Raw genomic sequence first — 17049 nt, 5'->3', positions numbered from 1 at the left:
CAGATCCAGAAAAACAAGCAGCATATATATCTTCCTTTCCATGTTGAAGGCTATATTAAATAGACTTGGATACAGATCAGCCATGGATCTGTCACCACGGAAACTGTATCCCTGTAATCATTTATGAGGAGGAGCCTCATTCATGATGCCCATTTTCCTAAATACAGGTAACCATGGAAATATCTATTGCTACTTACCAATCAAGTGGGACAGTGTGCACTAAATTAAGTCCACAAAATGTGACAAAGTAGTCATAGGAGAAAAACAGTAAATCTGCAGTTAATGTTAGGTCAGTTCATTGCAATGGGAAATGCTTCTTTTCTTGCAAAATCCTGGTAATTGGCTTGCATAATATCAGGTGGAAGTAAATATGTTGCATGAAGAGCCACAAATGCGTTGTCATTAGTCAAGACTTAACAGTTGAAAACATAGTTGATCTGGTTAATCCACAAATTCATTACCGTCTCTTCTAGTCCATTAATGGATTGGACCATGATTTTGATCTGGTCAATCCAGATATGGATCATAGATAAAAATATGATCACAAGTCTGGGTCAACCTGACTCAGTATGAATAAGTCATTGAAAAGGAAAAAAATAAGGTATGATAATGGACATTTTGTATGGCAATTTAAGGAATAGAATGTGATGACTTATCTCCCTACTATGTTACAGTTGATCAATCCTGTTATCCATGAGACATCTCAAACATTTGAATTTTATCCCTATGGCCTGATCCAGCTGCGGTTCAACCTTTGATGAAATGCATGTATCTGGTTCTAGATGATTCATTATATTTTTTATACACTGGCCAGCTCAATGCTGCATCAACATTGGCTGGATTTTTTCTTCCTGCACTGACAGGTGTCTAATAGGATTATGTTGGCACTGATCAACGAGGTAGAGGGTTGCGAGAAGAAAACTGTTACTGAATAGATAGCAAGTCAATGACCTCTGACCTCCCCATCTTATGACAACCATATCCATTTGTTTTCTTTTTTTTATTCAATTACCAATGCTGATTCTAGCAATCCAGAGTCCTGGGAGGGGTGTGTGGATAGACTTAACCATTTAGTTGTCTTCTTACCTTGTGAGACTTCTTCTATATCGCCATCCTAAACCATCTCTCTTCTACATTTTTGATATTGCCCATGTACAGGGCTTGCAAGCAATTGAGGAAGCAGTTGGGATGTATTTAAAACTTAAATATGTACTGGTTTTCTTGGTAGGGTCTCTGATGATATTTTCCTGCATTTCATCCTAATCTATCCAATTTACAATTCGATGATACTGCAGAAAACCATTCCTGCATTAATATGTCTCCTTACTTCTTAGAACTATAATGTTCTTTCCCAATTAACAGCATTTCATTCTTGTGGATGCACTGTCAAATGGTAAATTATATAACCTAGAAAACTGAAAAAGAAATCACCAGATTAACTGATATTTAAGTGAAGCCATACTGGGTCAATCCTGTTATCTCAAATCTGAGTGGAATCTGAGCCCAGCATAAAGTAATGACTGGTAAGAGTTCTAACAAGGTAATCAATAATGATCGGATCATAGAAATGAAGGAGCATGAATAGATTATGATTGGAATACTTTGTGTATCATGTTGTTAATCAACAAAATTCATGACACTTGAGGTGCAATTTGGGCAGGGGTTGGGTTGAGCATTTGTTAAAATTTGAAGGGGCCTGGACCTGGTACAGTGTAAATTCTTCAAATCAGGTATGGGACTGGCACCCACCTTCTAAGAGACATAGCAGACAATGAAGCATCTACTAGCAGACAATGCAATACACCAGCAAATTAATAAATAAATAAATAAGAAAGGCCTTCAGATTTTGCTTAAGGCATACCCTGACACAAGTGTCCTTGCAAGAGCACATTCATGATTTTTTAATCGATGTCCTTCATCAACGATCATGTAGTACCAGTGAATTTTCTTCAGGAATGCTTTGTCCCGTATGATAAGATCATAATGGGTAATCATTACATTGAACTTCCCCTCTCCTGAATACTCTTCCCTCAAAAGCTTACGTTCATCTAGACGCCCATCATATAGAACAGCCACAATACTGAATCAAACACAAGGCTGTTGAGAAAGTGGAGTGGAAACAAAGTAAACACTAATCAAAACAAAAAGCAAATAAATAAAATAAAACAAAAAAGAGAAGGATATGAAGGACATACCTAGGGGCCCATGTTGAAAATTCATTAACCCAATTTGGTAATACAGCCTTTGGAGCCACAATCAAATGGGGCCCAGTTACACCTTTGTGTTCCATGAGATATGCAACCAATGATATGGTTTGAATTGTCTTCCCTAACCCCATCTCATCAGCTAAAATGCCATTTAAGTTGTTGTTGAACAAAGATAACATCCACTGAAGACCTTCCAATTGGTATGGCCTTAATTCTCCACCTTGCAGTATAGATGGCTGCTCTGTGACCTGTACAGAGTTCAAAAGCTAGTTAGATGTGTAGATACTTGATGTAATGTTGTTCTATGGTCCCTATTGTACCATAGCATTCTTTTTCTTTCTTATCTTTCAGCCCTCCAAGGGCCTCTTTGTAATTATTCCTTTTTTTATCTTTAGCCTTTCAAGGGTCTCTTTGTAAATACTTATAATTAATAAGATATATAGGCTCTTTGAGGGTGGGGGTCGGATATACTGTTTGACACCCCTGAAACTCTTGGTTTTCTCTCAACCTAGAAGATTGACATGGTATCAGAGTGGGCCATATCCTTTAGCTGCTGATTGATTTGAGTTTTGGGGTGATTAGTAGACTGTTTAAGGAGTATTTAGATCACTCTCAAACCCTACTTGAAGTTTTTTAAGTGCTGCTGTGATCAGACGAAGCTGATATCATTTTTCCTGGAAAAGACGCCCAGCAGGTCAGATTTTCTTTTTTTTTTTTTAATCGGCTGATTCAATCAGCCTAGAACTTTGTAGTTGGTGTTGCCCAGGCCTTCTTTATCTGTTCATCATTCTTCTTTGAAGTTTGGATCAGTTTTGATAGGGTTTCAATCCCATCTTGTTGCTAACAGTCCTGAAACTTACCATTTTAGGATTGAGAGTGATACAGCCCTCTTTTTGAGATCTCTGCAGCAGAGTCTCAATTTCCTTTGGTGGAGTATTATTTCAGTATTGTTGTGTGGATGCTATTGATTTTATTTGGGTGATTAATCACCAGTTTCTTGGACTGTTACCCTTTCTTGAAATCTGTTATCGTTTTTTGGGCTTCCAAAATGTCTGAGAAGGCTGATATCATTCCCATAAAGTTTGATGGTACTAACTACAGCATGCCACCTACCCTTTTCTCATGTGTTTGATATCTAACTACACCGTAAAGTTTGATATCTCGTGTTTCTTGTTGCTTAAATAAAAGTCGCACTCTACCCTTTTCTCACACATCTGAGCATGCCAAATCACCATTTGAGATTATTCATAGTGATGTTTGGACTTCATCTGTTATTTCTCGACTTGGATACAAGTACTTTTGTCTTGTTTATTGATGATTGCACTAGGTATACATGGATTTATTTTCTGAGACATAAATCTGAAGTATATCCTACATTTCGGCCTTTTCATACTATGATACGAGTCCGATTTCAGTCTCATATGCATATTCTCCGTTCAGATTCAGGGGGAGAATACACTAATGGAGACTTCTTAACCTACTTGAGAAGTCATGGGATACAAGTTCAACGAAGTTGTCCAGATACACCTCAATAGAATGGAGTGGCAGAGCGCAAGAATGGTCATGTGCTTAGTGTTGTGAGAACCCTACTGCAAGAATCTCATGCACCTTCTTCCTTTTGGGTGGAAGCTGCCAGTACTGCTGTTTTCTTGATTAACTATGTTCCCTCATCAGTTCTAGCTAATATGTCCCCTTTCCAAAAACTATTTGCTCGTTCACCAGACTTATCTAGCCTCCATATTTTTGGGTGTCTGCGCTTTGTTCATCTTCTTCCTTGTGAACGTTCTAAGTTATCTGCGTTATCTACTCAGTCTGTTATGTGTGCCTTTGTGGGATATAGTCCAGACCACAAAGGATTTCTTTGTTATGATCCCTCTACTCGTCATATTCGTGTTTCTTGAAATGTTGTTTTCCTTGAGCATATCTCCTTTTTTTTCTGTTGTTGCAAAGTTATCTTCTCCATTTGTTTTTGTCTTGCAGAATTTTGACTCATAGGATGCTTCTCCTCCTATTGGTGTGAAGGATTTTCTTGTCTTCTCTCGTAGAAGACTGCGTGCTCCTAATCCTAATCCTACACCTCCAACTTCACTTCCTCATGGCCCTAGTGTTTTAAAAGCGCAAGGCGCAAAAAAGGCACAGGGGTCAATTTGCGCCTGAGGCGCAAGGTGCAAAAATACAAAAAAAAATGGTAAAAAATAAAAAAAAATGTCAAAAAATTCAAAAAAAAAGCCAAAAATTTTCAAAAGAAATTAAACATAATATTAATAAAAAATATAAACTTAAATTTCAAAATAATGTTTTAAAAAACCTATTATCTAAACTGTATACTATAGATAGAAATTTGACTGATCAAAAAAAGATTGTCAATTTGTCGGAAATTTGCAAGTCCTCCTTATGATTTTTTTACACACTCTGGCATGTACTTTCCTTTTTCTTGATAATCAATTACATATGCTTGTACTGGACTTAAAAGGAAATATGAAATGTATACTTCATAATATAGTATCATTTTTCTTCCTCACCTCAACACTGAAATATTGAATGCTTAGAAAAAGTAAAATAATTAGTTATCCTTAATCTTGAAGTAGAACTTTGACAACTATACCTTCTTTATCTTTACCATCAGAAGTAAATTTGACTTCTGAGTCTGATAAGAAACTTGATTAAAGAAGTAAAAAAGTGAGAAAGGAAGAAGAAAACAGAAAAATAGAAGGGGATGGAGAAGAAGAAGAAGAGGGTTCGATAATCACCTCTCTCCCCTCACTAATCCTTTTATTAATGTGGGGCATCCAGCTAAGCATAAACTTAAAATAACTTAAAAAGAAGTTAACAGGCCCATTAGCATACATCCCAGTCTCTCTACACTCCCCCTCAAGCTGAGCATAGATGTCAATCACGCCCAACTTGCTTATAGTGTGTTAGCTTCCCTTTTGAAACACTTTTGGTCAAGACATCAGCCAACTACTCTTTTGAAGAAATAAATGGCAAGCAAAACCTCTCCTGAAGCAACTCTTTCCCGTATAAAATGTCTATCAACCTCTATGTGCTTAGTTCTGCCATGTTGAACGGGATTATGTGCAATGTTGATAACAACCTAGTTGTCACAGTAGAGCATCATTGGCTTTTCATAGTCAACACCCAGCTCTTCCAGAAGTGATCTCAACTATAGTAATTCCGACACTCCATGTGTCATTGCCCTGTATTCTGCTTCAACTGAAGATCTGGCTACTACACACTATTTCTTACTCCTCCATGAGACAATGTTCCCTACCACTAAAGCACAATATCCTGAGGTGGATCTCCTATCATCAATACATCTAGCCCAATCAACATTAGTGTATGCTTCCTACTTCATGTGTCCATGTTTGGCAAACAAAATACCTTTCCCTGAAGTGCCTTTCAAATAACACAACTCTTTCTGCAACAGCTAAATGTGTCTCTGGGAGAATGCATAAACTAACTAATAACACTCATTGCATAAGAAATATATGGCCGAGTCATGCAGAATAATAACAACTTCCCAAGCAGCCCTTGAAACACTCCCTTATCAGGCAACAGTTCACCATCAGTGGCAAAGAGCTTATGATTGGAATCTATAGTGGTGGAAGCTAGTTTAGCATCAAGTTTAGTAGTCCCTACAAGGAGGTCAAGAACATACTTGCGTTGAAAAATGAAGATACCATCCTTGGATCTAGCAACTTCAATTCCCAAGAAATATCTAAGATCCCCCAAATCCTTGATTTCAAATTCAGAGTTAAGAAGTCTTTTGAGCTTAATCACTTCTTGGGTGTCATTACCTATGACCACAATGTCATCAACATAAACAATCAGAAAAGTCACTAAAGAGTTACTTATTTTTAGAAACAAAATATGGTCAGATTGGGTTTGTGTGTAACCAAAGGATACAAGAGCAGCTCTGAATCTCTCAAACTAGGCTCGAGGAGACTGTTTAAGACCATAAATAGATTTCTGTAGTTTACACACCTTCCCTTGCATTTCCTTTCCATACAAGAGCAACTCTGAATCTTCATGGAGGTCTCCGTTCAAAAAGGCATTTTTAACATCAAACTGGTGAAGGAGCCAATCAAAAGTAGCAGCTATAGACAACAAAACTTGAGCTGAAGTCATCTTGGCCACAAGAGTAAAGGTCCCAAGGTAGTCAATACCAAACATCTGAGTGTAGCCTTTAGCAACCAATCGAGCCTTAAACCTCTCAATAGTGCCATCAGAATGGTACTTAATGGTGAATACCCATTTACAACCTACAGGTTCGTTCCCTTCAAGCAAATCCACAATATCCCAGGTATGGTTCTTATGCAAAGCATCAAGTTCAGTCATCATAGCATCCCTTCATTCAGGTTTGGACAGGGCTTTTGGTACAGACATGGGAATCACATGGGTAGAAACAGTAGAAGATCAAGATTGTAATCAGTCTTGAATCCTAATAGATTTTAGGTTTACAAAAGTAGAAGAAAAGTGAGAAAGGAGAAGGAAGAGAAGAGAAACAAGAGAACACAAGGAGTTGAAAGGAGGGATAGATTCTAACACATCTGCCGCCGCCACTCTCTTAGCATTTATAGGTTATGTTCAGTACATAATGGAAAGGACAGATCTGCCCTTAGTACTTACATGATAAATAAAGTAAACAAAAATTGAAATAAATAACAACTGAATTAACAAACTGACACTACTATAACTGAAAACAAATAACTACACATGCTGTCCTACGAACACAGTGGGGACCACTGCTGTGGGGCCCACATCAATGTTCTCTACACTCCCCCTCAAGTTGGGAGTAGATATCTACCATTCCCAACTTGGATAGGTCTGTCTCTAACTTCTTCCTTGGTACAGCCTTGGTGAGGATATCCGCGAGCTGCATATTAGATGTGATATACGGAAGACACTTCTTGTGATGTGACCCTCTCTCGCACCAAATGTCGATCAACTTCGATATGTTTAGTTCTGTCATGCTGCACTGGGTTGTGAGCTATATTAATAGCTGCCTGATTATCACAATACAGCATAAGGGCTTTTCATAGTCAATACCCAACTCTTCAAGTAGTGATCTCAGCCATAAGATTTCAGCCACTCCGTTAGCCATTGACCTGTATTCCGCTTCAGCACTGGAGCAGGAAACAACACTCTGCTTCTTACTCCTCCAAGAGACAAGGTTACCTCCCACAAGGGCACAATATCCAGAGGTAGACCTTCTGTCATCAACACTCCCAGCCCAATCGGCATCCATATAGACCTCCACCCTCATGTGATTATTGTTCTTGAGCAGTATACCTCTACCTGGGCATCTCTTCAAGTATGCTAATATTCTCTCTGCCGCAAGAAGATGAGAAGTTCTAGGGGAATGCATATACTGGCTAACAACAATAATTGCATAATTGATATCTGGCCGAGTGAGGTAGAGATATAGGAGCTTTCCAACCAACCGTTGGAACATAACTTTGTCTTCAAGAGGCTCCCTGCCTTCTGCACTAATCTTGTGATTTTGTTCAATGGGTGTATCAACAGGCTTAACACCCAACTTTCCAGTTTCCACCAACAGATCTAAAACGTATTTTCTCAGAGAGATAAAAATCCCCTGCTTGGATCTAGCAACCTCAATACCCAGAAAGTACCGTAGTGCACCAAGATCTTTCACCTCAAACTCTTGATGAAGGAGCTGTTTGAGGGACTCAATCTCATGACTATCATTTCCTATCGCCACAATATCATCAACATATATTGCAAGTAATGTCAGAGAGGACTCCACCCTCTTGATGAATAGTGTATGATCTGACTGGGCCTGTACATAACCAAACTTTCCAAGGGCTAACCTGAACCTATCAAACCATGCTCTAGGTGACTGCTTCAAACCATACAATGCCTTGTTCAGTCGGCAAACCTTCTTCCCTGTCTCTGTATCATAGAATCTAGGAGGCAACTGCATGTAGACCTCTTCTTGTAAGTCTCCATTCAGAAAGGCATTTTTAACATCCATTTGGAACAAGGGCCAAGAATGATTTGCTACAAGGGATAACAGAACTCGGATGGTGGTCATCTTGGCTACTGGGGCAAAGGTCTCCAAGTAGTCTATACCGTAAGTCTGGGTGAACCCCTTTGCGACCAGCCGGGCTTTGTACCTTTCAATAGAGCCATCAGCATTATGCTTCGCAGTGAACACCCATCTACATCCCACCGGTTTCTTTCCTTTTGGTGGGTCAACCAGTGCCCAAGTATTATTCTTCAACAGGGCATCCATTTCGACTTGCATTGCATCTTTCCATTCTGGAACTGATAAGGCTTCTTGCACTGTTCTTGGAATAGGGACATCGACAATGGAAGTGAGATAGGACCGGTAAGAGGGAGATAGGCGATCATAGGATAAGAACTATGAGATGCTGTGAGCTGTAGAAGTGGTGCAATGTCGTTTCCCTTTGCGGATGGCAATAGGGAGATCAAGGTCATCCACAGGAGGGGAAATGGCAACAGTGGAAGGTGTCTCAGTAGGCTCTAGATCTGGAGCCGCAGAAGGAACTAGAGCTGGTCGGGACTGCCGATGACTAGGATCAACCTGCCTGCATCGCCTGTGACAGACTCTCAACTCCTGATCCCTCTGACCACCCTCACCACTACAGCCTTCACCACCCAGCGGAATAGGTAAAGGAACAGCCCCACTCCCACTGCGCTCCCCCTGAGGAAAGAAACTCAAAACAGCCCCACTCTCACTGCTCTCCCCCTGAGGAGAAACCCTAGGATAATAGGGTGTCTCCTCAAAGAAGGTGACATCCATGGAGACAAACCTTTTCCTTGAAACCGGATCATAGCAGCAATAACCCTTTTGAGTTTGTGCATAACCGAGGAAAATGCATTTGGAGAACTTAGGTTCAAACTTGGAATGATGAGGCCCGAGAAGCTGAACGAAACAGGTACAACCCAAGGTTTTAAGGGGAACAATGAACAACTCCTCGTCTGGGTATAGAAGGGAAAAAGGGGTTTTCATATCAAGAACCCGGGAAGGAACCCGATTAATGAGATATACTGTCGTGAGGATAGCATCACCCCAGAAGCGAATAGGTACATTGGAGGTAAACATAATGCTTCTAGCCACCTCCAATATATGCCTATTCTTCCTTTCGGCAACGCCGTTCTGCTGTGGTGTATAAGGGCAATTGCTCTGGTGAATAACTCCATGGCTAAGAAGGTAGGAGGTCAATGGCTTAGCAAAGTATTCCTTTGCATTATCAGATCTAAGGACTTTGATTTTGGCCCCAAACTGAGTGAGAATCATCTGATGGAAGTTTTGGGTCAAAGCAGGAACCTCATCCCGAGAACGCATAAGATAGACCCAAGAAAAGCGGGTATGGTCATCAACAAACAATAGAAAATATCTGTACCCACCCATAGAAGAGATATGATATGGCCCCCAAGCATCAGTATGCACAATATCAAAAGAGGAATTACTCCTTTTATTACTCAAAGAATAAGAGGTTCTACAATGTTTGGCAAACTCACAACTCTCACACCTCAACTTTGACAACTCAACAGACTCAAATAAAGCAGGAAACAGACTCTTCAAAGGCCTAAAAGACAAATGACCTAATCGATTATGCCAAAGCATAACCGGACTCACAAACTGAGAAACAAAAGACTTCTTATCCACTGACTCCTCCCGATGAGAACTCTCTCCAAGCAGATAGATCCCGTTCGTCTCACGGCCAGTCCCAATCACCTTCCTCGTCTCCAAGTCCTAAAAAACACATCGGTCAGGGAAAAAGGTTATTGAACAGTTCATGTGTTTGGTAATACTACTGACTGAAAGCAGGTTAGTATCAAGCTTAGGGACATGCAAGACAGAAGATAAGGAGATAGTATTCGATAGCTTGATGTCACCCTTGCCTGAAATGGGAACAAGAGAGCCATCAGCAATGGATACTCTATCTCGACCAGAGGACAAGTGATAAGAAGTGAACAATGATGGCAAGCTAGTCATATGGTCAGATGCACCTAAATATATTACCCAACAGTGGTCAGTATTACTTGGAGCTGAAGCATGGTAAGCTAAGGCTCAAGTACTTGAATGTGCAAATGCAGATGTGGCAGGAGCTGATGGTGACTGAGATGGCTGAGCTGAACTCCCAACTTCCTTTTTCAACTGTATGAGGGCAGCCCGAACAGCGGCTAAAGTCTCTAGGGATGTGCCTGATGAGGATGCTGAATCAGTGTTCACGGCCACATGAGCATTACCCTTCTTATTTCTTAGTTTTGCTGGGACCAAGTGAGGATGTAGCTTCCAACAAGTGTCTTTTGTGTGCTTGGGTTTCTTGCAATGTTCACATACCAGGTCCCGTTTATCTTCCTTCTTCCGGTCCCTTTCTGGATCACCCCTTGACTTAGGTTTAATAGCTGTTAGGGCGGGGAAAGGGGGCTGAGGCTGCATCATGACTTTCCTCCTGGTCTCTTCACTATGCACCAGGGAGTATGCTTGAGAAAGGGTCACACTATCTCTTGTCAATATTTGTTGTCGCACAATGTCATATTCTGAATTCAAACCAGCCAGAAACTCAAATACCCTATTTGTCTCGACTTGCTTTCTGTGAGTCTGTGCATCTTTGGGACTCTCCCACTCAAGGGTCTCTAGATGGTCAATCTCATGCCACAAGGATTTCAAGGTAGAGAAGTAGATAGAAACTGGCTTCTCTCCTTGTTTAAGGTTGTTCACCTCACACTTCAGTTCATAGGCTCTAGCAACATTAAGGGGTTGGGAATAGGTTTCTTTCACAACATCCCATATCTCTTTGGCTGTCTTTGCCCACAAGTAATTTCGGCTGATATGTGGCTGCATAGAATTACATAGCCATGCCATAACCAAATAGTTCTCTTGAACCCACTTGGTGTATGTTGGGTCCTCCTTGGAAGGTTCTTTCACATCTCCCAAGAGGTAACCCAGTTTTCCCCTTCCTCCAATAGCCATCATGGCTGATTGAGCCCATTCCAAGTAATTTGGCCCATCAAATCTCATAGTTGTAATCTGAAACCCGGTTTCAAATACACTACCATAACTGTTGTTTCCAAAATTACTTTCTCCCTGACCTTTAAACTCCATCTTTGGTTAAGAACCAGTGGTTACAAACTGTTAGAGCCACTACACTAGAAAAACAGAGTAAAATCAATGCAGGTCTGAAATCTGATCTGAAACCAACACGAATCTGATCTGATCCGAAATCTGATCTGATCTGAAACCAACACAAATCTGATCTGAAATTAATCGGCTATCACAGTATATGCAAGAAACCAACTCAAATCTGATCTGAAATCAATCGGCAAGCACAGTACCAGGCAATCTGTCAAGTTTTTATCCTCTAGAAGAGCAATCTGAGATGCTATTTTCTGAAACCACTGCTGTGGGGCCCACTGCTGCGAGAGCAGAATTAGGGTTTCAACTGTAGGTCTGAAATAAGTGCTCATCTGCACTCTCCAAGCAGTCCGTACAAGTGGGACCTGTCGTAGGGTCAATATGAAACCCTAAAACTGATCATCTCTGAGAGAAGGGGGGTTCGGCCCAACAGTCAAACCCTAGAAACAAACTTAAAACAGTTCGGTTTACTGCCTTCCAAGGTTACCTGAACCCTAACCTTTGCTGTTTCTTCCTGATTACCAACTCTCTGCAAGCCGCGACAAGTCCTCAACTGCTGCGAACCTCTCCTGGTAATCTCCAAGAATCAGCCGCCGAATACTTCTTCATAGGCTTCCAGCCCTAGCTAGTCCTCATGTGGTCGGCTGGACTAGACACACATGAGAAGCCCTAGATAGGCTCTAATACCAAGTAGAAGATCAAGACTGTAATCAGTCTTGAATCCTAATAGATTTTAGGTTTACAAAAGTAGAAGAAAAGTGAGAGAAAGGAGAAGGAAGAGAAGAGAAACAGGAGAACACAAGGAGTTGAAAGGAGGGACAGATTCTAACACATCTGCCGCCGCCACTCTCTTAGCATTTATAGGTTATGTTCAGTACATAATGGAAAGGACAGATCTGCCCTTAGTACTTACATGATAAATAAAGTAAACAAAAACTGAAATAAATAACAATTGAATTAACAAACTGACACTACTATAACTGAAAACAAATAACTACACATGCTGTCCTACGAACACAGTGGGGACCACTGCTGTGGGGCCCACATCAGTGTTCTCTACAGAAACAAAGACAAGAAAAGAGTAATAGGTAGGGAATAGAAGGCTATAGAACAGGTGTTTGGAGATACAATGTGTTGTACACTTGCGCTTGCCTTTTCGAAGGGCAATAGGAAGGTCAAAGTATAGAAAGGTAGGTGGGTCAGAGGAGGGCTGACTTGTTACCTTAGTAGTGATGGGAGGTGCAAGAGGCTCTGCAGAAGGTGTGGAAACAACTTGCCCATGCCTGAATCTTTGTTGTTGGTACCACCTTTGGAGCACATTATGTGAAGGAAATGTAGGAGGATGAGCTGGAGAAGGAGGGGGAGCAGGAACATGTGGTGGAGACATAGTGGAAGGGGAGGCATCAGAAGAGGATGACTCAATAGGGGACTCAAAAGGAACTGGAAGAGTAACAATTGGAGAAATAGCAAATGGCTCATCAGATGCTCCCCCTCAGAAGAAATACCAAAGAAAGAAATGGACTCAGCAAATGTGACATCCCTAGAGACAAAGCGGGTGCCACGAGCCAGATCAAAACAACAATATCCCTTTTGTGTGAAGGCATATCCTAAAAAGACACTTATGTGTCGTAGGCTCAAATTTGTGTCTCTGATGATTATGAGCATGTACATAGCAAGTGCACCCAAAGACTCGGAGAGGAAGAGAAAAGAGATCCCCATCAGGAAAGAAAAGGCTAAATGGGGTTTTGAAACCCAGAACCCAAGAAGGCATACGGTTAATCAAGATGGTGGCAGTAAGGACAACATCCACCCAAAATTTAATAGGAACATGAAATGTAAAATGGAGGCAATAAGCAATCTCAACCACATGGCGGTTCTTCCTTTCCGCCACTCCATTCTGTTGTGGAGCGTAGGAACAAGAACTCTGATTAATAACCCCAAAGGTCTCAAAGTAGGATGAAAGGTTCTTTTCAAAATATTTTCCTCGGCATTATCAAATCGGAATAATATTTTGATCCGTATATTAAACTGGATAAGGATAAGCTCATGAAAATTTCTCACAATAGTTGGTACTTCATCCCGGGATCTCATGAGATAAATCCAAGTATAGCAAGAATAATCATCAATAAAGAGGATAAAATATCTGTAACCCCCCATAGTAGGCAAATGATATGGTCCCCACACATCAGAGTGAACAATATGAAAAGGAAAATGGATCTTTTATTGCTTACTGAATAAGATTGTCTACACTGCTTATCAAGTTCACAAGACTCACAATGAAGACTTGATAAATACATTCCCTTAAACATATCGGGAAACAAATGACTCAAGGCTGAAAAAGGTAAATGACCAAACTGCAAATGACATAACATGACTCTATCAATAGACTCTGACACAACAGACTCCAAAGCTACTCCATTAGGTGGTCCAAGACTCCTATCAGGTGTGTCCAACAAGCATATTCCATTCGTCTCATGGTCACTTCCAATCGTCCTTCGAGATTTTAAGTCCTAAAAAACACAATGGGTAGGAAAAAAAGGTTATGCTATAGTTCATGAATTTAGTCATGCTACTAATAGATAAAAGATTGGTATTAAGCTTGGGGACATGAAGAACAGAGGATAAGACAAGTGTGTCAGAGGCCTTGATATCTCCTTTGCCAGAGATGGAAGCAAGAAAGCCATCAATAAGAGATATCTTCTCTCTACCAGAGAGGAGCTGATAGGAACAAAAGAGGTTAGCCAAACTGATCATATGGTTTAATGCACCAGAATCGTAATCCAAGGGATTTTATGATTACCTAAAACAAAAGCATGATTTGCAAAAGCACGAGTATGAGTGAGCAAATGCAGATGATGAAGTGCCACTAGAAGGGTAGGATGCTGTTACAATGGTTTCCAAGTGATTCAGTAACCTCTCATACTTCTCAAACTCTGCCTTTATGGCTGCCAGTTGCTCCATAGCTGACTTTTCTTCACTCTCCTTGTTCCCTCTTTCAGGTATTGTGGCAACATTAGCATTCTTAGGCTTTCCTATCTAACCATTCTTCTTAAAATTGTTGTTATTGTTATTATTCCAAAACCTGTCTGGGAGAAGATCAGGATGGAGTTTCCAACAAGTGTACTTAGTATGCCTTGGTTTCTTGCAATACTCACATATCACTTCTTTCTTCTTAGTCGGACCTTTCGGCTTTATTTCAGCATGTGCAAAATGTTCTCTGTAGGTGGACTTTGTAACTGCACCTGTCTCCTACTCCCTTCACTGCTTACCATAACATATGCCTGAGCAAGAGTGATCTCATCCTTCGCCAGAATACTCTGTCTAATAATGTTGAACTCAGGGTTGAGCCTTGTAAGAACTCCACCAATTTCCTAAAAGTCTCTGCATCATTAGTACTCTCCCAAACAACTGTCTCCATAACATCAATTTCCTACCATAGTGATTTCAGCATGGAATAGTAGATCGCTACACTCCTCCCCCTGTCTCAGATTTTCACATCACTTTTCAGCTTATAGACTCTTGCCACATTCAACTTTTGTGAATGTTTCTGTAACATTGTCCTAAATTTCCTTAGCCGAAGACATCCAGAGATAATGTTGACTTATATGGGACTGCATAGAGTTAACCAACTATCCAATAACAGTGTAGTTCTCCTGCATCCTTTTCTCATATGCAGGGCTTGTCTCTACGGGTTTCACCTTACTGTCTGTGAGATATCCCAATTTACCTATACTACAGACATGAATCCGTATAGGTTGTGCCCAAGGTAGATAATTGGTGTTGTCTAGCTTGATTGTGGTTGAAGATGATCAAGACTGCTATCAGTCTTGGACACTAAGGAATTTCAGGTTCGAACATAAGAGAAAGTGAAGAAGGAAGAGGAGAAAGATTAGTGAGAGAGCAGTAGAACACAGGTTTGAAAGGAAGGACAGATTCTAAATGATCTGCCGCCGCCACTTCAATTTAATATTTATATGTTATGCTAGTTACATGAAAGGACATATTTGCCCTTGGTGTTTACATCATAACACTTAACAATATAAAAAACCTGAAAAGTAAATAACAGAACTAGAATAACAGAATAACATAACAGATAGACTAGGTATATTCTACCCTACGGACAGAGTGGCCCCACAGTTTCTCTACACTCCCCCTCAAGTTGGGAGTAAATGTTTATCATTCCCAACTTGGATAGATCCGCTTCTAGCTTCTTTCTTGATACAGCTTTAGTGAGGATATCTGCTAGTTGCATACTGGATGTGATGTAAGGGAGGCATATTTCTTGAGATGAGACCCTCTCTCGTACAAAATGTCGGTCAACTTCAATGTGTTTGGTTCTGTCATGCTGCACTGGATTATGTGCTATATTAATGGCTGCTTGATTATCACAATACAACATCAGAGGCTTCTCATACTCAATACCCAACTCCTCAAGTAGAGATCTTAGCCATAGGATTTCAGCCACTCCGTTGGCCATGGACCTGTATTCTGCTTCAGCACTAGACCGGGAGACAACACTTTGTTTCTTACTTCTCCAGGAGACAATGTTTCCTCCCACAAGGGCACAATATCCTGAGGTAGACCGTCTGTCATCAACACTTCCAGCCCAATCGGCATTTGTATAGACCTCCACCTTCATGTGGTTATTGTTCTTGAACAGTATACCCCTACCCGGGCATCTCTTCAAGTAGGCTAAAATTCTTTCTGCCGCAAGAAGATGTGTGGTTCTAGGAGAATGCATGTATTGGCTGACAACACTAACAGCATAAGTAATATCCGACCGAGTGAGGCAGAGATATAGGAGATTTCCTACCAATTGCTGGAACATAACTTTGTCTTCAAGCAGCTCCCCACTCTCTGCACTAATCTTGTGGTTCTGTTCAATGGGTGTATCTGCAGGTTTGACACCCAGCTTTCCAGTTTCAGCCAACAAATCTAAAACATATTTCCTCTGAGAGACAAAGATCCCCTGTTTAGATCTAACAACCTCAATGCCCAAAAAATACCGTAGTGTACCCAGATCTTTCACCTCAAACTCTTGATGAAAGAGCTGTTTGAGGGACTCAATCTCATGGTTGTCATTTCCTGTCACCACAATATCATCAACATATACTGCAAGTAGTGTCACTGAAGACTCCACCCTCTTGATGAACAGTGTATGATTTGACTGGGCCTGTACATAACCGAAGTTTCCAAGAGCTAGTCTGAATCTGTCGAACCAAGCTCTAGGTGACTGCTTCAAACCATACAATGCCTTATTGAGCCGGCAGACCTTCTTACCTGTCTCTGTATCATAGTATCTAGGAGGCAACTGCATGTAAACCTCTTCCTGCAAGTCCCCATTCAGGAAGGCATTTTTAACATCCATTTGGTACAAAGGCCAAGTGTGGCTTGCTGCAAGAGATAATAGAACCCGAATGGTGGTCATCTTGGCTACCGGGGCAAATGTCTCCAAGTAATCTATACCATAAGTCTAAGTGAACCCTTTTGCAACTAGCCGAACTTTGTACCTCTCAATGGATCCATCCGCATTGTGCTTTACAGTAAATACCCATCTGCATCCAACTGGTTTCTTTCCTTTGGGCAAGTCAACTAGCTCCCAGGTATTATTTTTCAACAGGGCATCCATTTCAACTTGCATTGCACCTCTCCACTCCGGGACTGATAAGGCCTCTTGTACTGTTCTTGGAATAGGGACATTGGAAATGGAAC

General features: G+C 40.8%; 1 protein-coding gene across 3 annotated transcripts in view; it reads right to left on the bottom strand.

Moving 5' to 3' along the window:
* The window catches only part of LOC104612220 (putative ATP-dependent DNA helicase CHR12), a 58216-nt gene that overhangs the window by 19982 nt on the left and 21185 nt on the right, over positions 1-17049 (bottom strand). For all 3 annotated transcript variants that reach the window (XM_019200219.2, XM_010279571.3, XM_088904314.1), the window contains 2 exons: positions 2196-2455; positions 1862-2080 (listed from right to left, as the gene is read on the bottom strand). In XM_019200219.2, the coding sequence (XP_019055764.1) occupies positions 1862-2080; positions 2196-2455 (479 nt within the window). The remainder of the gene's footprint in view (positions 1-1861; positions 2081-2195; positions 2456-17049) is intronic.

Source organism: Nelumbo nucifera, chromosome 4, assembly GCF_055504915.1.
Source record: "Nelumbo nucifera cultivar China Antique chromosome 4, China Antique-T2T, whole genome shotgun sequence".
Lineage (NCBI taxonomy): Eukaryota > Viridiplantae > Streptophyta > Magnoliopsida > Proteales > Nelumbonaceae > Nelumbo > Nelumbo nucifera.
Note: the sequence above shows the minus strand (reverse complement) of the source record. Positions and strands in the feature narration are given on the sequence as shown.